The following is a 20,340-nucleotide window of genomic DNA, read 5'->3' on the forward strand; positions in this document are numbered from 1 at the left end:
ACTCTTAATTGGGAAAATATTGCCTACGCAGGTGGGATGTTGTGATGATTACGTGTTTGAAATGAAAATGTTTGGGAAAAAAACTCTTTATTCATTTATTCATTTAGCAGATGATTAACTGATTTAGGCCTGATGCTAAATTCTAAGGATACAACTGTGAACAAGACATAGGTTCAGAACTCAGTCAAGGTCACGGTGTATTTTAATAAACAATCACGAGTGCTATGAGACCCGTAAGGGCACATACTATTTGTTTATTTATTTATTTATTTATTTTTAATAGATCTTTATTGGAGTATAATTGCTTCACAATACTGTGTTAGTTTCTATTGCACAACAAAGCAAATCAGCCATATGCATACATATATCCCCATATCCCCTCCCTCTTGCATCTCCCTCTCACCCTCCCTATCCCCCCTCTAGGTGGTCACAAAGCACCACCGAGCTGGTCTCCCTGTGCTATGCGGCTGCTTCCCACTAGCCGACTATTTTACCTTCGGTAGTGTATATATGTCGGTGCTACTCTCACTTCAACCCAGCTTCCCCCTCTTACCCCATGTCCTCAAGTCCATTCTCTATAACTACATCTCTATTCCTGCTCTGCAACTAGGTTCATCAGTACCAGGTTTTATTTTAGATTCCATATATATGTGTTAGCATACAGTATTTGTTTTTCTCTTTCTGATTTACTTCAATCTGTATGACAGACTCTAGGTCCATCCACCTCACTACAAATAACTCAATTTCGTTTCTTTTTATGGCTGAGTAATATTCCACTGTATATATAAGGGCACATAGTATTTAGATTTTTGGTGATTAGAAGCTACCGTTTTATTCTTATTCCTTTTTGAGGCTTAGTTACTCTTCCTGAATTGTCAAAAAGAGCTCATGACTTTCCCTCTCTCCTTTCCTATGCATCTTCTTTGTTCCCAGCACGCAGAATCAGTACAGTTCTTCATTGCAGTCTCTCTAGTTTCTGCCTTATTCTCACCACTCCCTCCTCTTTTTCACTGCGTGTCTCAAAAATGTCCATTCCTGGGATATATAAGAGCAATGTGTTCTGTTTGGTAACATGTGTATGTTGGTTCCCATGTAGTTCAGACAGTAAACACAGGGAGTATGTCAAATATAATATTCCAGAGGGCAGGGGTGATAATAATTATGTTTTTATATAATGCAAGTTAAGCACTTCAACATGTTGTCCATAGCATGAATGAATTGAGGTGTGTGGCATAGCTTCATACAGGCAGATACTACTCTTGAGCGCCATCCTTTCATTTTGTAAGGAGTGGGAAGAATAAATGAAGTCTTGTCGTATATATGAGTGTGTGGGAGCATGTCTCAACATGTGTTTTAAGAAATAAAATAACCAATTGTACTTGGTTTCCCAAAGGATGGTGCCTTGTTGCTAGGCAACATCTTTATGAAACTCACACTGTGTTAACTAAATACAGCTCCACAGCAGCTTCCAGATACCCTCTGATTTATGAGGTGAGCAGCTGAAACAATTCATTAACATCCCTTTCTTTCCTCTGATTTTTGGGGCAGGAGGGAGACCCCAACGTGGGCAGGTGGGGAGGGGCTGGAGGGCACCGCTGACATGACATACAGATGACCAGGAGGGTGTCAGCAGGTACCATCTGAACAGAGGTGTGCCTTTCCATGCCTCCTGCTACCTGCAGGCACCAATTTAAAATTTTGGCTTTGAAACATGAAGTAATTCATCCTGCCCGTCTCTCCCCACTTCCTTACGAGTCAGCTAATGAAGAAGTAGCGTCTAGAGGTGCTGTCTGCGTTCACAAGAGCATGCATGTGTACCTGTGTGTTTAAAAAACATTAAAATAAGTGCTGCTTCTGAGCTTTTCCACAGGTTCTGCTGACTCTTTAGTCAAACTCTTCTCTGCATCAGCAATTTTGTATCCAATTTGGAACACGTGCTAAATATTCACCAAAGATTGGAAGGCAGTGTTGTACAGGATGAATGAAGGCGCTGCTTAGACCTTTAATAACCTGCATGCTTGCCCTTCCTTCAGAAAAAAGCTGGGCTTCAGCCCGCACTCTGCTGCTCAGGAGAGTTTACTCACCAAATTGCCCTTGTGGCTAATGATTGCTATGGAAGATGTTCTAGAAACTTCAGATGATACCATTTGCTATTGAAAATGCACTTGCTTTGACAAATTGAAATCTTTATTTTGAGACAGTTGATGTGGGTTTTCTGAGCTAACTGTACCCTTGGTTTTGATACTATTTTAAGGAGTCAAATATTTATTCCTTACAGAGAAGGATTAAGAAAATAAATGTGCCGTCTAAGAACTTTAGTTTAGTTTGATAGGCAGTGGGAAAGCAGCTTGCCTGTCTGTTTGGTAAGACTGAAGACGACCATTTAATCAACTTATCCCTCTGAGTCTCCCAGCATTTGAGCTCCTCTGTGATATAGCTACTGGAATATGATGTGGATAAATATTAGTTAGATATCTAAATGTGCAGAGTAACCTTTCTTTCTTCAGAAAGAATTCTATATAAAGATATATAAGAAATAATTTTATTAAATGTATTTTTCCATTGTACTTAAAATGATAAAATTTGTTTAGAATGTATTTTTTGAACTACCACAGGTGGAATACCTCAGGTGACTATTAAGTAGGGGAGTAGATAATGTAGCCAAATAAACTGAGCCTCTTAGGAGACACAGGGACCAGAAGACAAATATCTATTCCAGGTACCAGGGGAGAAGGGTGGAGTCTAAACCTTTCTAGGTAGGGGAAGGTTCAAGAAGATGAGAAGGTTATAAATAAATGGAGAAGGTTATAAATAAAAGCTCTCAGGGGGGCTTCCCTGGTGGCGCAGTGGTTGAGAGTCCGCCTGCCGATGCAGGGGACACGGGTTCGTGCCCCGGTCTGGGAGGATCCCATATGCCGCGGAGCGGTTGGGCCCGTGAGCCATGGCCGCTGAGCGTGAGCGTCGGAGCCTGTGCTCCGCAACGGGAGAGGCCGCAACAGTGAGAGACCCGTGTACCGCAAAAAAAAAAAAAAAAAAAAAAAAAAAAAAAAAAAAAAAAAAGCTCTCAGCCCTTCAGCATGCCAGGAGATACGCATTATGTAGAGATGATCACCATAAAACAGTAATATTGATTTTTTTATTGGAAACTAAAGGATTTGTCCAAATATGGCTCTTTGCGATTTTTTAAGTTTCAGTGGTTGAATGATTGGTTCCATTGTGGAAGGCAAAAGAGAATTGCTTTTGAAAACTGATAATTTTATTATAATTATCAGTTAACTGAAAAATGCATCCTTCTTTCAAACAAGCAATCATTGGGAACCTGGTTTATTTAGAGTTCCAACCCCAGACGTACACATGGACCATTTATGTGCTGAAGCATGGCAGTCTCCCAGCCCGGCACTCAAGTCTCCGCATACCACATGACCGATAGTAATGGAGATATGACCTTGGTTGGCAAAGATAATATTTACCATGTGATGCTGAATTATTTTTCAACAACAAGAATACATAATGTGAGAATGAAAAGAGGTTTTAAAGTTCAGATTCCAAACTATGTCCAAAAAATCATTGAAAGAAGTTAACTCGAGAATTTAGCAGTTTAATAAACTGCAGTCCCTTTTAGCTTGACAAATAAATTGTTAGCCTTCGATTTAAAAATCCCAAAATACTCCATTTATTGCAAGGTTTGGGGCCTTTATGCTGTCACAGAATGTCCTTTTTTTGAAGAGCAAACACAAAACCCAGAGGAGGAAAATGGTGTGTAGGTACAGTAGCAGGCAACACTAACCACTTTTAAATCTGTCTTTCAGGAAAGAACAGTGATCATTAGAAGACAAACTGTAGGAGGATTTGGATTAAGCATAAAGGTATCCCGTCTCTCCTGTCTATCCTTACAAAGTCTGTGCTGTAACGCCCGCGTTTCTGTGAACTTTAACTTTTTGCAGATTGATAAGTAGACAAGAATGGCTATAGCAAACTCCTCAATATTTGGACTGAGATGAAATTAAGCAGGGTCTAAAAATCTTGGCCATCTTTTGATTAAGAGTTTTAGAAAAGTATTTTGGAAATTTACCTTACCTGGAGTTGAATATAACTCACTAATTTTCTTTATCTGGTTTCACCTAAAATATCAAATATGGTCTTGCGGTGTGCATATCTTTTAACCAGCCAGAGCGGGAAATACTGGTCTGTCAATGAAAGGAGCCAAACACGTTTTAGGTTCATATAAGGTCTGATAGTAAGTTAAGTATTACTTCTGTTCTAGTCATCTTTTTCTTTTGTACAGTTTTCATTTTTTATTTAAGAAATCAGTAAAAGCTCATGTTCCAGTGCCAAGTATATAGGATAGATTTAAAGTTTTAGCACCTCAGTTCTTTTAAAAACGGACCATATCTGTTCTTTTCTAGTTATTATTACATTTCAAAGGGCTTTTCTTTCTGTATATCACTGACTATTAAAGATGTACCACACCTGCAGTGTATCATCAATGAAACAAAATATAAATTTTAAAAAAGGACAGAAAGTTATATAAATACTGAAAAAATTAACTTAATGAGTTTAAATGCCCTTTAGAAACCTGTATCTCTGCAGAGATCAATGAAATTTAACTTTATCTTGGTTGTTGGGTTAGGCATTTTGCCTGTGTAGGGTGAAAATCATACATCTCAGGTGTACATTTCATGAAATTTTAACACAGCTTGAGGTACATATGCTTGGAAAGTGGAACTCTAAATTTGGTGACTATCATCTCTAGTTGACATTATGAAAATGATTCAGAAAACTGACCAGTGTGGACTAGCATGGTCTTCGTCAAGTCATGAGAGTATTACTATATAAAATGTTAGTTTTAAGGTTTATTTTTTACTTTCACTCTATCTGTCATCAACTAAGGCCAAGGAGATATGTAGGACAAACTATAGGATGTGGAGATGATGTTGTGGGAATAAACCAAGAAACAAGTTTTCTTGTTGTTTTTTTTTTCCATATTTATTGAGATTGCCATGAAGGATTTAAAGGCACCACTGAAGATAGTAAATGTCCATGAAGAGAGAACAGGAGCTGAGTGTGAATAAAATCCATTCACGAGAGCTGCTTTCATTTGACATAAGCACTGACTCTCTTTCTGGGAGTGGAGCTGTATGAATTTTGTGCAGGATGGAAATGTTCTTTTCTTTCTGTTCTATTTCCATTTAGAGTGAAACTCAATAATACAATGTTACTTATTTTTACTGAAATACCACATTTTAACCTAGACATTTTTTAAACATTAAGAATTTTGCCAAATAAATCATTTCTGTTTAATATTTACATTATTTCAACCCAAACAAAACTCTTATACATGTAATAAATAGAGTTTTTTTTTTAATCAAATAAGTATATTTTCCACTCAAAATACTGGCCACAGAAGTAATATTTGAATTGTGATGGGTGCCATATATTAAGAGGTTTGACAAAAAATGAAATTATTTTATAATTCTTATGGCACACAAACCAACCAGAAATAAAAACATAAATATTTTTATTTAGAATATTATCCATTCAGCCTGAAGACTTTCCTTTTAGGGTTTTCCATTTTAAGTTTCTCACTACTTACCTCTGACCTTTGCTTTTCTATTTTTAAACTATCTTTCATTCCGTTAACGTGTTTCAACATGTGATTATTTGTTTACCATTCATTTATTTATTTTAAATAGCAATATTTTATACAAATCCTTTTTCCCTTTACCCTGTCATATGTAAATTGGATGAACTGTGTTTATCCATTTGCACTATTTTCTTTAGATCTGAGAATTAAAATATACATAAGCAACAGTTTAAGAAAGTATTCTAGCCTAAATGCAAAATTCGTATTTTGATGCTGACCATTTATTTATCTATCGATTTAGCAAATCTAGTGACTGGCCCTGGGGTGCAATAAGGTGGGATCTAGAGGCATGGCATGCACACATGTCCACCTGGTCCCGCCTGTGTCTCTAAGTCACAGTGCATCCCCAGCCCCGTCCATGACCAGCCCTGTCCAGGACCCAGCCCCGTCCATGACCTCAGAAAAGAGCAGAGAGCAACTCCGGCCCTCCCTGCTGAACTGACACTTGGCCATGAGCGGCTTCTGGGGTTTGTGCAGGGTGCTCACTCCTTTCTCAGTCTTCCAGGAATCCTTCCTTTTTATACCATTTTTAGTCTTGTGGTACTTTTTAGAGCCATTACCATATCTGCTGTAACTTTGGACCTTTTCTGACAAATGTTTGGGATGCTTCGTGTCTGTTACCATTACTCAGTCTTCCTTGATTCAAACATCCCTCAGAAATCACAAATTTGGGTGTTTTTCCCCTTGTATTAGTTTTTGTTTTTGTTTGCATCTCATTAAAATGCCAAGCTCTTCTAATTACATTTGTAGATTTAAAAAAAAAAAAAAACATTCTCCAAAAGCTAGACAAAAGAATCACTAAACTTTCCACTTATGATCACCTATTTTTCTGTGTCCTCAGACTGAAGCTGCTCCTAGAAGCTCTCAGGCTCCTGCACCCACCTGGTTTATATCCTCAACTTCCCTGTAGAAATGCCCTCTTCACCTTGATCTGCACGTGACCTGTGGTTCTGCTCTAGGTGCATCAGTATTCCCATTGCATTTTCTGGTCCGCTTGTCTGAACCATCCAGATACTTACCATTTCTAAATATAAATTAATGTTCTCCACACTACACCCCCAGTAATCACCAAAGTTTCTCATCAAGGGATCTAATAGTCTTGCATTTTTGCCCCATTCTTCTTGTAAGAATTACCATATAATCACCTTAAAGTAAGCTGCTATCTTGACTCCGTGAGACTTTAATTTTTCTTCTGTATCTCTTAAAATACAATACCATCCATTTGCATATTATTAAATCATACCTCCGGTCATTGTCATTAAAAGAATTACCTCTTAGAGAAAGAGTGTTTTGAATATTATTACTAGAAAAAGGTTTTATAGAGTATTTTTCAAAAGAGTCAGCTTTTCTTACCTAAACAATAAGTTATCCATGTCCATCAGGGAAATGTTTGTGATCAAAGGTGATTTCTATCTGGAATCTTTAACTTTGCTGCAATCAAAGTGAAATTATAAGTATTATTACCATTAAAATCTTATCATTTATAAACAATAATTGCTAATATTTATTAACTGTTCCTGAAGTGCCAGATTCTGAGCTAAATACTTTATATTGTTTCCTTTGGTCTTTAGTATCCAGAAGGTGGATAACTGTTGTTAGACCTCTACAGACAATGAGATTCAGTATTAAGAGAAGAGGTTAAGTAATTGACCTGTTTGTTGTAACTGGCAGAGCTGGGCCTCAACCCCCATCAAAGCTGATGACATAGTCCTTATTCCCAATAACTATGCTCTATAGCTGTAAAACCTGCACTAAATTATCTCTACGCTCTCTATTTGGAAACACAAATAATGTTTTCTCTCTAAGTTATTCACATTCTGGTTTATTTAAAACTGAAATAAATGGATTGAAATGTCCAGCATCAAGCAAACAATTTCTTAATATCAAGGGTTGGGTATTGGTTATATCATATTTACCAAATAAACATATACATCTTCATAGTAGTTGTCATAAATGTCTGTATTTTCATTTATTAGTGATTTCAGGGCAAAAGTCTTTAAATACCAAGTGTTGCTCCAAGCACAGGCACATTTGCATTCATCTCCTCATTCTGCCCTGTTCTCATTATTTGAGTCTGATTCTTCTGTTTCCCCCAAAGGTATGTACAGAGTACATACCTTTGCACCACAGAAATAGGAGGGTAATAAGCAGGTAATAAAGCTTAGCTAGAAGAGTGTGCATTAGTTCCAAGAATCAGGTAAAACCACTGATGAATTATCATTTGAAGGATGATTTTTTAACTTAAATAGCTTATTGAGATGTAATTCACATACCATACAATCTACCCATTTAGAGTGTACAATTCAATGACTTTTATTATATTCACAGATGTGTGCATCCATCACTACAGTCAGTTTTAGAACATTTTCATCCACTGAGGAGATAACCCATACCGTCAGCATCCACCTTCTATCCCCCATCCCCCGGCTCAGGTCTGAGCAATCAGCAGTCTACCTTCTGCCTCTATAGAATTCCCTATTTTGGATTTCCATGTGAAGGCAATCATAACTTACGTGGGAAAGCCATTAATTTTGCCAGAGCTAGACTAAGTGATTTTGGCAGATAAGCATGGCATTCAAATGTATAAGGGTATTTGTCCATGTTCTTTCAGATGATATTCCTTTAGGTGCCTCTCCCACACCTGTTGACTGGGCTCTAAACCTTAATTACTGTCTGTTATTATCTGTTTGTAAGTATTTCCCATTCTCTAAATGGATATGTAATGTTGGGGTCTGTGTATCCTTTTCTTTCCAAAGCCCAGAATATGATTGATTGATTGATTGATTGTAATGAAAATATTGAATCGAAAGGATTTATTTGGCAAGATTCCCAGCATTATAAAAACATTCTGGGTTTGATTTAGTGGAATTTCAGAGTTGTACTGGCAAAATCATTGGATAGAGTCATGCACAAAATGCTTTAGATGGGACTTTATATCCTTGTTCCTATCTAGCTATAAAATTAATTATGCTTTATAGAAAGGCTATCTCAAAACTGAATGGTGTGTGTTTTAATATTTTCTGGGATGCACTCTAGAATGTCACCTCACTTTTTCTTCTCTCATTTTACCCTGGATCAACAGAGCTCAAGTAATTCATTTATTCTCTAAACGTGGCCTCAAGCCATACAACCTGGTGGGCCTCAGGATAGGTCAGGGGACAGATGGTAAAGGAAACCTGCCCTGACGTCAGGCCCTTTACATTCTAGAAGGAAAGCAGACATTGACCAGAGTGTCATGTAGAGAAATGTAAACCCCAGCCATGATCCAGTGCTATAGAAGTAATCACTGCAGGTAAGGAGAAACTGAGGAAGGAGCCCTTTGGCTGAACTCCTGGATGTGGCTAGAGTTTATACGAGGTTAAAAGTAAAGGTAAACAGCTCTCCAGGCAGAGGGGACCGTATATGTAGATGTCCTTTAGCTCAGAATGACAAGGGCCCAGGATAAAACTTCAGGGGATGCTGAGGTCACATAACAGGGGATGCTAAGGACCTTGGCTTTTATTCTGTGTGTAACATGAAGCCTATCACCTATCTTAAACAGGGTGAGTCACATTATTTGATTTCTGTCTGGAAAACTTTGAATATCCCCAATTAGGTTCAGAACTAAATCTAATTTACTTTAATAGAGCTGGACTGCTCTCACATTTTATTCAATAAATGGAGGCACTGTGATTTTATGTTCCAATTTTATCCCCTGAGTTTTGTCTTAAAATTAGCTCTCTTAATCATTTAATGAAGTGATCTCCTTAAACTAGCTTAAAAATTCCCTCAGAGCTCCAAATGTCTGATTGAAGAAATAAAGTTAAAAAGAAACACCTTTGGACTCAAACCATTCAAATTTCAGGAGAAATTTTACATATAAAAGGAAAATGTTGATAAAATAGGGGCTAGTTATATCTTATTATTAAAAGATATTTATAAGTCTCAGGTGTTGAGGGAAGAATGGGATTGCTGAGCTGACCCTAAGAAAATCGGTATCTCTAGACCAACCTTGAGGAGAGGTTTCCCACTGTCCCACCATGGTAACCTGCATTAAAAATCTGAGCACTGAGAAAATCTTTAAATTCAGTAGTGCAAGGACAGAAAACTGTGAGAAGCAAAATCAGTTAAAGGAAAATGCTCTGATGACAACCACCAACCTGGAGTGACATAAACAGCATTCTTCTCTGCCCCCAAATATCTGAACCATAATATCTGGATGAGTTTGTTTTCTCTTTCTATCATGTAAAACTTCATCAGTGCTTGATTTATATTAGCTAACCAGCATCTTATTCTAAGAAATGGAGATGTATTCTTAATTTTTTTTCCAGTTTCCAAGGATCTCTAGAAACTATCTGCAAACGTGCATGTTTGATTTCATTGTTCACCATCTTAGTTTCTCCTTAAGATCATGAGCCTTTTAATGTGCTGTTGGATTCTCTTTGCTAGTATTTTGTTGAGGATTTTTGCATCTATGTTCATCAGTGATATTGGCCCGTAGTTTTTCTTTCTTTGTGACATCTTTGTCTGGTTTTGGTATCAGGGTGATGGTGGCCTCATAGAATGAGTTTGGGAGTGTTCCTCCCTCTGCTATATTTTGGAAGAGTTTGAGAAGGATGGGTGTTAGCTCTTCTCTAAATGTTTGATAGAATTTGCCTGTGAAGCCATCTGGTCCTGGACTTTAGTTTGTTGGAAGATTTTTAATCACAGTCTCAATTTCAGTGCTTGTGATAGGTCTGTTTAAATTTTCTATTTCTTCCTGGTTCAGTCTCGGAAGGTTGTGCTTTTCTAAGAATTTGTCCATTTCTTCCAGGTTGTCCATTTTATTGGCATAGCGTTGCTTGTAGTTATTGCTCATGATCATTTGTATTTTCTGCAGTGTCAGTTGTTACTTCTCCCTTTTCATTTCTAATTCTATTTATTTGAGTCTTCCTTTTTTTCTTAATGAGTCTGGCTAATAGTTTATCAATTTTGTTTATCTTCTCAAAGAACTAACTTTTAGTTTTAATTGATCTTTGCTATTGTTTCCTTCATTTCTTTTTCATTTATTTCTGATCTGATCTTTATGATTTCTTTCCTTTGCTAACTTTGGGGTTTTTTTGTTATTCTTTCTCTAATTGCTTTAGGTGTAAGGTTTGGTTGTTTATCTGAGATGTTTCTTGTTTCTTGAGGTAGGATTGTGTTGCTATAAACTTCCCTCTTAGAACTGCTTTTGCTGCATCCCATAGGTTTTGGGTCATCATGTTTTCATTGTCATTTGTTTCTAGGTATTTTTTGATTTCGTCTTTGATTTCATCAGTGATCTCTTGGTTATTTAGTAGTATATTGTTTAGCCTCCATGTGTTTGTATTTTTTACTGTAATTGATATCTGGTCTCATAATGTTGTGGTCTGAAAATATACCTGATATGATTTCAATTGTCTTAAATTTACCAAGGCTTGATTTCTGACCTGAGATATTTCATCCTGGGTAAGACAGTTTTCAGTATTTTATTTATCATGCCTCTTCTTACTATTCCAGAAGTAGAAAGGACTACTTGCCAAGAAAAGCTTGAAAGCCACTACTGTTCTCTACAACTACTGCCTATCTTATATTTAAATATATTGACAACTCAGTGTTAAAATTGGACATTCATGGGAAAAAATGTCTGTTCTAAAATAATGTTTGTCCTTGAAGGAAAAAAGGCTTAGGAGGTTTACTTATTCTGAAGCTACAGAAACCCCAATGGAAATTTAGATTATCTTTTCAACTACCCATGTTAAAGTGCTGTACTTGTTTTCTACATGAAATCTTATTCTTTAATGCACTTACTTGATTTTTCAACTATTGCTTTCAACCTTCTCAAATCTGTTATATAAAAACCATAAGTTTATGCAGTTACTTCAGGGATTTATTTTATTTCCATCCACATAAGTTTAGCTTGCTTATTTTTCTTTATTTTTTCTATCTTATTTGGTCAATTAGACAAAGCACTGTTGCAATATTCTTGTCAGTTTACTGTATTCTGTTAATTGTTTAGTATGCACTTTCACACAAAGAGGAATATAATGACCCCTTCCCCATCAGGCATATACACAGTCTGGTTTTTTGTACCAATTTGTGTATGTAGTCTCTCCAGCCATGCAGCATCCAAGGGATGGAAATACATAATTATCTACTGTTTGGAACCCTAAGTAAGAATTTCTACCATGGGCAGCCCTGCTACACACTGGAGGAAATGCTTTCTTAAGGAATCACCAATCTTAATTTAAAAAATTGACATTTTCAAAGTCAACTGCTATTAATTATTGCATGTCACTGAGAAATTCTAAACAGATAAGTTTCTTGGGAGGACAATCTATTTGGTAGAAAAATTCCAGGGGTCTATTTTAATTCTATTTGGTGTCCATTCACATGCTGTTCATAACTTGTATAGTTTCCTAACTAAAGGCTGTGTATTTAATTTTTGAGATTAAAAAGCACGATATATGATTTTCTCTTTTCAGGGGGGAGCGGAACATAACATTCCAGTTGTCATTTCAAAAATCTCCAAGGAGCAAAGAGGTAAAGTGTTAAGAGGGCTGTCCTGTGAGTCACTGTCACTGAGGAACAAGACAATAGTTAGAATCATAAATTCGTATGGGACTGACCAGCCGGGTTCCCATGACCAGGCAGCACGTGATGGTTCTGACTGCCAAGTCCAAGTCCTTTACCCGCCCGGCAGGCAGGGAGGGAAGACAGTAGAGCAGGTGGCTGTGTGTGAGCCAGAGATTGCATGACTGCACAGTGTCTCATTAACAAGTAAGCGTAGAAACGGCTCTGATGCTTACAAGTCACATCAGTTACAGGCAACTCCAGTTATTTTTTTTTTCAGTTTTCATATGCAATTTAACTCAGCCCTTCATATGAAATTTCATCCAGGAAAAACTCTGAAGATGTAAACCAACTGTTACAATGACCGAAATCACTGAGACAGCCTAGTGTCTAAAAAGGAACAGGGAGCTGATTCCATTGCCGATGGAGTGAATATCTAGCTCTAAACGTGTTCATAGATGCCTTAATGCTCTCATAAGAACATGAGAACGTTTAGTCCTCCATCCAGAAGCGTGGCCAATTTCTGGCAACTAAGATCTGAAATGATAGAATGAAATGGAACTATCACAGCATGTGTTTCAATTCAGCTCATGTTTCAATCATAGGAGTTGAATCATGTGATTGTTTTTGCATTTCTATTACCTGTGGATCTTTTAAGATGCTACCCGTATAAAACAATTCATTTTATTCTCTTTATCAGTTTTGACTTTATTTAATTAAAAACTCTTTCATCTGTGTGAAGAAAGTAGACGATGCCTAATCAATGGTCCTTCTCCATTCACAGCTGAGCTCTCAGGACTGCTCTTTATCGGGGACGCAATTCTGCAGGTATACACCTTACCGTTATTTTCCATGTGCAACCAAAACATAAAGTTAATTCACAATATACCACGTGAAGCTGTGTCTCCCTTTCCATTGCAGATAAATGGGATTAATGTGAGAAAATGCAGACATGAAGAAGTGGTGAGTTTCCTTTACTTTTTCATAATATCATAATTTTCCCCATGTGCAAATGCGGATTTAGGGCATTGCTGGAAACTTTCCATTTTAGTCATTAGGAAATATGACGCTGGTCCAGTGTGCTATCAGACTGTCGGATAACCTCTTACTTGGTGTTTGGTTTTTTTTTTTTTTTTTTGTACATTAGAAACAGATCAGTGAGTATCACTAAGAACAAAATGTAATTCAAAGAAATACTTAAGGAGGGCCGTTTGCTATGTTTTCCAGTTTTTCAGTTAATTCCTACTAGTCCATGTCCACTAAGTGTATCTCTAGGTGAAATATATCTCTAAATCTTTGCAAATGTTTAGAAGCTTATAAACAATAAAATTTATGTTTGTAAAATTTCATTTAGTAGCTGGGGCAATGGGAAGAGCATGTAAAGACCATGTGTGTGTGTGTGTGTGTGTGTGTGTGTGAGAGAGAGAGAGAGAGAGAGAGACAGAGACAGAGACACAGAGACAGAGACGACATTTAGAGATGCTTCATCTCAAGGCTCACAGGTTCAGCTCACTAGACAGCTACACAGAAAGTTCAGCCGTGTCTACCATGGTATTTTCTTGGATGTTGGTCACGTACAGATTTGAAGCCCGGCCTCAGATACTTTCATTCACTCAGCTTATGTGACCCAGGAATTTGTATTTTAACAACGGGTCCAGCAGTTTCACTGTCAGCGGCCTCTAATCTACACCTTGGGAGAAGCTGGCAGGTTGAGCAGCTTCTGTGGAGCTGAGAGAGGACATAAAAAATGATGCAGAAAAGAACAGCCGGTGTCGGGCGTTTGGGAAACGTTTTTCACGGCTAATTCAATAACATTCATAGAACCTTCCCTGAATCTCCATATCAGCTCACAGGGGAAAGGAGAGAGGAGAAAATATGCCTAAAGGTTTGTACTCAAGGGTCAAACAAAATGAAAATACCGTAAGCCTTTGGCTTCTCGCAGCTCCAGTTCACTTGGTTTGTGAAGACGTTGCCCTGCTACTATTTGGAGAAAACTCTTCTGATATATTTACATATTTCAGGCCTCAAAGAGGCAACTCCGAGCGTCTGAAAAGCCCCAGCTCCACAAGCAGAGCTGCTGGAGAGCGTTCTCTGTGGGACAGGCAAGGTGTGTCCATATTCATCGCTCGGTTTTTCTCTCAAAAATCCTACTTGATTTTTGAAAAATCACCCCGTGGTGAACCTCGCATAAAATATACGTACTTCAGATCTCAGGCTTATGTCAAATAGGTACAGGGAAAAGCCATATTTGAGAACAGAGTTTTAGACAAATGAGAAGCAGCACATCACAGACCACTCGGCTCTGAATATCCACAAATTTCAAATATAGCCCTGTAAGCAAAGATATTTTAACTGTAGTCTTTTTTCAAAACTACAACGTGATTTTAAATTCATTGTCCAGGGAGCAAAAACAAGTGCATTCTCTTCCCAAACTGCACGCTGTTCCATGGAGTCCTGTTTGCAATTTGCCCTCCAGAGGCAAGCAGCAAGCTTACACTTACTGTGATGAGGCTTTGATTAAACAGATCCACATGGCCTGAAAGATTAGAATGCGCTAATCATGCCGCTTCCGAATGGTGTTCATTCTGTTTCAAAGAAGAAGGATTTAAGATTGTATTGCAAATTGCACGTGGCCCTTCACAACAAACTTTTACTCTTTTGAGAGGTTTAACCATATCAGCTTTGAAGTGAAGGTAGTGATGTTCTTATTTGTTTCCAATCTTTCACTTTGCAACAGTGATTAGGTGCTTTTGTCTTCACTGCTAATTATCTAAGCAAACAGACTGACTTACACCTCAGTGGGACTGAGCTATTAATTAAATGTTTAAGAAGGGACTTATATAGGCAGAAAAGGTCACCGCAAGCTCAGAGGTGTGGATGAAGGACCACATTCTATGCTGACGGACCGCATTCCTCATTCCAAGTCAGGGCCCCCAGAGGCCCAAATTCAGAAAGCAACCCCGGAAGGTATGACAGTAGGCTGTTCGTGCCTGTGACTTTCTTTTATTCACCTACATTATTCACTGCCATTGTTAGAAGTCGGCATCATTCGTAGATGCCTTCAACGGTGTAGCCGTAGCTTCTGTGATGGAGCTAGCTACAGGCTTGATCTGGGTGGCCGGGGATTCCTGCTCTCCGCGTGGGCACTCAGTGGACTGTTGTTAACAAATACTTGAGCTAAATAACTAGAATTAGGTCATCATGGCGTCTGCGTCTGTATGTTTCTCATGTCTGGGTGTGCGATCATCAATTCTGGGCTTCACCCACACCACCCCGGGCATTCCTCTTGTTAGAAGATTGCGAAGCAAGAAAAGCTACCAGTTTCCAGACCAAGAAAGATTAGAGCAGGTGCCAGCTTTGAGACCGAAAAAGAGTTTCATCTGTTTATGTTTTTATGGTCTTATTGATAGAAAACATTAGATAATTAGAACTGCAAATAACCATCACCCTGATTCTGAATTTGTGACTTTGAGCCAAACTCTAAAACTGTGTAATTTTTACAGGAGCAGAATGAATAGCTCAAATTATGTAAGTTAAAATGATATATTCATGCAATGAAAACAAATTTTGATAAAAGAAATACAAAATGTTGTTTAATAATATTTTAATTGTTATGATATATGCTTAACTTAATTCAAAATTTCCATTGGAATTTTCTTTTTTAGCTTAGATTAATCAGAAAATAAAATTATAAGAGTTACATCATATCATCTGAAAATGAGGCATTATTTTATATATTGGAACCATTTAGGAGATTTTATGAGTTATCAAGGAACATATTTAGGATGTGATTTGGGAACGTAAAGCATTTTAGATCTTGGCAAAACGCTTAAATTGTCATTGAGTAACATATCATGTTTCAGCTAACTGCTAACAATTCTCAATTTGTTTTCAGTTTGGAAATAGGTTTTGAGGTCTAATGGATTAAGATTTTCCTCCAGAATTCTGACTGCAGTGGACTCTTTTTCTTTGAATTAACTACCACAGAGGAAAGCCATACATGAAATCACTTGACTTTTAATATTTCCCACTGGTTTGGGAAGGGTTAAGCGCAAAGACAAAAAGGTGTTAAATATTGTTTATTGTATCTCTGATTTTAAAAAGTAATAAAATATCTAGAACTTGCCTAATTTACATCCTTAGGTTTTCACTGACACCCTTAGGAGTTTCTTCTCTGCTGGACCCACAGGTCTGTCCCCTAATTAGGCTATGAATAGAGACAGCCAGGTGACACGTTCATTAACTGCATGCTCTTTACTCCTGGCTACTGATTCCCATCAAATCCCTATATGTCGTCCTACACAGACTAAAGACCCATTTCGCAGTGCCCTCGATCACGAGACAGAGACAGGCCAGATAAACCCTTCCTTAGTGGAGCACCAGCCAATTCCCACCCAGAGGGATCTGCAGGGAGGACACACAGCAGAAAGCCCAGGTAGACTCTGTGTACAGAGAAGAGGGAGTGACCGGCGGGGTAGAGACAGGCGTGTGGACATCACCACACCCCAACAAAGACGCTCCCCCATCACTCTCCTGCCCCACACATCAGAGTGAGGAGGGGAGGTGTGTGTTATCCAGATTGTACAGTTCTCATGTAGCTGACATTTTATTTTCAGAATGATCAGACTGAAAGGCAAGGAGAAGAAGGTGTCTGAGGATGGAAATTTGAGCACCTAAGTTAGAAATTTTGTTACAGGTATTTTCCAGCTGTCTGATGATCATAAAGGGCCTACATTTCTCTCACCCTCATTTTTTATCTGAAAGATGAAGCGTCTGAAATAGATCACTCTTGGTGTATTTTGCAGCTCACTCATGAGAAAGTGCCTGGGAATGTGTGTATTTTTTCTCTTTTTCAATTTTAATAGACTTTATCTTTTAGAAGCCTTTTAGGTTTACAAAATAATTGTGCAGAAAGTTTTCTCCCCATCTTGTCTCACACAGAGTATACCCTCTTACTAAGGTCACAGACTGCTGTCGACATTTCTTACAGTTGGTGAACCCCTACTGATGCATCGCTTTTTTTTTAACACCTTTATAGGAGTATAGTTGATTTACAATGGTGTCTTAGTTTCTGCTGTGTGACAAAGTGAACCAGCTATACATATACATATATCCCCGTATCTCTTCCCTCTTGCGTCTCCCTCCCTCCCATGCTCCCTATCCCACCCCTCTAGGTGGTCACAAAGCACGAGCTGATCTCCCTGTGCTATGCAGCTGCTTCCCACTAGCTATCTATTTTACGTTTGGTAGTGTAAATATGTCCATGCCACTCTCTCACTTCGTCCCAGCTTACCCTTCCCCCTCCCTGTGTCCTCAAGTCCATTCTCTACATCTACGTCTTTATTCCTGTCTTGCCCCTAGGTTCTTCAGAACCTTTTTTGTTTTTAGATTCCGTATATGTGTTAGCATATGGTGTTTGTTTTTCTCTTTCTGACTTACTTCACTCTCTATGACAGACTCTAGGTCCATCCACCTCACTACAAATAGTTCAATTCTTTTTATGGCTGAGTAATATTCCATTGTATATATGTGCCACATCTGCTTTTTCCATTCATCTGTCAATGGACACTTAGGTTGCTTCCATGTCCTGGCTATTGTAAATAGAGCTGCAGTGAACATTGTGGTACATGACTCTTTTTGAATTATGGTTTTCTCAGGGTATATGCCCAGTAGTGGGATTGCTGGGTCATATGGTAGTTCTATTTTTATTTTCCACACCCAGTTTTCCCCATTATTAACATCACACATTGTTACATTACATTTCGTACAAGGAATAAACCAGTACTGATACATTATTATTAAAAAAAGTCTATACTTTATTCAAATATGTTTAGTTTTTACCTAATACATCTTTTCCTGTCCCAGGATCACATCCGGATTACACATCACATGTAATTATGTCTCCTTTGGCTCCTCTGGGCTGTAATAGTTTCTAAGACTTCTTTTTTGATAACTGTTACACTTTTGATGGGGACTGGTCAGGTATTTTGTGGGCTGAATCTGGATTTGGAGTTTTCCGATTTTTTTGTGTGATTAGACTGGGATTATGTGTGTTGGGAGGAAGATGACAGAGGCACAGTGCCAGTCTTATCATGTCTTATCACGCGTACCTGCCGTCATGACTGCATCACCAGCACCTGGATGAGGAAGAGTCTGCCAGGTTTCTTTTTTCTTTTTTTTTTTTTTTTTTTGCGGTACGTGGGCCTCTCACTGTTGTGGCCTCTCCCGTTGTGGAGCACAGGCTCCGGACGTGCAGGCTCAGCGGCCATGGCTCATGGGCCCAGCCGCTCTGCGGCCTGTGGGATCTTCCCGGACCGGGGCACGAACCCATGTCCCATGCATTGGCAGGCGGACTCTCAACCACTGCGCCACCAGGGAAGCCCGTCTTCCAGGTTTCTTACTCTGTGATTCTTGTTCCCTTTCCATGCTGTGCTCCTTGGAAGGAGATCCTACGCTTAGTGGGGAATATGCTCTACCTCCACAGGGGTGGACTGTCTGCATACATTCCCTGGAATTCTGCTCCATAGGAGATTTGTCTATTCACCTCAATTTTTCAAATTTCTTCAGTCATTTTGACAGATAAGTGTGGATTGTGGATACTTCTTTTATACTCCGGGCTATAAGCTCTTCCAGTTGGTTTTAGTGTTGCTTTGAAAAGTCCTTGGGATTTTTTTTTTTTTTTTTGGAGCACTTTCTCATTTTCTGGCACTAAAAGATGTTTCAGGCTCATCTTGTACATCTCCTGCCAGTCCAAGAATCAGCCATTCCTCCCAGAGGCCCTGCTTCGCTTTGTTAGAGAATGTTTGAGAAACCACATTCTGGGAGCTGGCATACTCATTGCTTGTGGAGTAGCTGTGCCTTCTAGGCCCCTCAGCTCACAGAACAGGAGGTGTGTATGTGTGTGTGTGTGTGTGTGTGTGTACTGAATTGCTCACATACCTACTCTGTACCTACATTAAGCTACACGTGAGTTTACATGGCTGCCGCTAAGGGAACCCGTCATCACACACACAGTCCTAGCCTCCTCCCCTTGCTTATGTGGAGCCTCCCACCAACAGATGCTACACCATCTGCCGTCTGCTTATTTAATTGTTCTAATCCAGTACATACATACAGCAGGATCAGGACAGTTAACCCACTCCCTAGTGGGAAAACTTGACTAGGCAGAGGATTGATGTACTGTTCTTTTTTGCCTTTAGTCTTGCAGATTTCATTAATTTCCAGATTCACTTAGGTCAGTTCCACTCTCCTAAGCCCTTCAGTGAGGTTCTTTCAGATGTTCGTAATACATTCAGATTCTCTTGTCATATCCTGCTTTCAATTGTGATATCCCTTAACTGCCAAAATGATTTTTTTAAAGATTTGCACACATTAAGGCTCACTCACCTTATAGCTGCAAATTCTACAGGTTTTCACAAGTGCATAATACCATGTATCCACCATTACGACGTCCTACAGAATAGTTTCACTGCCCTCAGCTATTTCCTCCCCACATCATGGTCCTCCAGAAATGACCATTTCACTGTCTGTATAGTTTTGCCTTTATCAGAATGTCATATAATTGAAATCATAGAGAATATAGCCTTTTCAGAATGGCTTCTTTCACTTAGCAACGTGCATTTAAGAATGATTCATGTCTTTTAGCTCTTGATAATTTATTTCTTTTTGAGCACTGAATAATATTTCATGGTCCAGGCAATGGAATATTAAGCAACTTCACTACAGTTTTTTTAAAAATCTATTTACCTATTGAAGGACATTGTGCTTACTTCCAGTTCGTGGTGATTATGAATAAAGCTGTTATAAATATTTGTAGGCAGGTTTTTGCATGGACGTAAATTTTAAATAAATTGAGTATAACTTAGGAGGTGTATTGCTGAATTATATGGTAAGATTATAGTTAGATTACAAGAAACTGCCAAACTGTCTTCCAAAATGGCAGTACCATTTTGCACATCTACTAACAATAAAGGAGAGTTCCCTTTGCTCTGTATCCTTACCAGCAATTGGTACTTTCAGTTTTGTGGATTTGAACCATGTGTGCAGTGGTATCTCATTGCTATTTTAATTTACAATTCCTTAATGACAGATGATGTTGGGCATATGTTCATATGCTTATTTGCCCTCTTTGTATTTTCTTTGGT

General features: G+C 38.4%; 1 protein-coding gene across 2 annotated transcripts in view; it reads left to right on the forward strand.

Annotated features, from left to right (window-relative positions):
* Positions 1–20,340, forward strand: part of SNTG1 (syntrophin gamma 1) — a gene marked incomplete at both ends in the record, with an annotated part of 181,200 nt that overhangs the window by 22,593 nt on the left and 138,267 nt on the right. For both annotated transcript variants that reach the window (XM_079722530.1, XM_079722531.1), the window contains 4 exons: positions 3,810–3,866; positions 12,109–12,166; positions 12,981–13,024; positions 13,118–13,159. In XM_079722530.1, the coding sequence (XP_079578656.1) occupies positions 3,810–3,866; positions 12,109–12,166; positions 12,981–13,024; positions 13,118–13,159 (201 nt within the window). The remainder of the gene's footprint in view (positions 1–3,809; positions 3,867–12,108; positions 12,167–12,980; positions 13,025–13,117; positions 13,160–20,340) is intronic.

This window comes from Hyperoodon ampullatus (assembly GCF_949752795.1).
Source record: "Hyperoodon ampullatus genome assembly, chromosome: 17".
Taxonomy (NCBI): Eukaryota; Metazoa; Chordata; class Mammalia; order Artiodactyla; family Ziphiidae; genus Hyperoodon; species Hyperoodon ampullatus.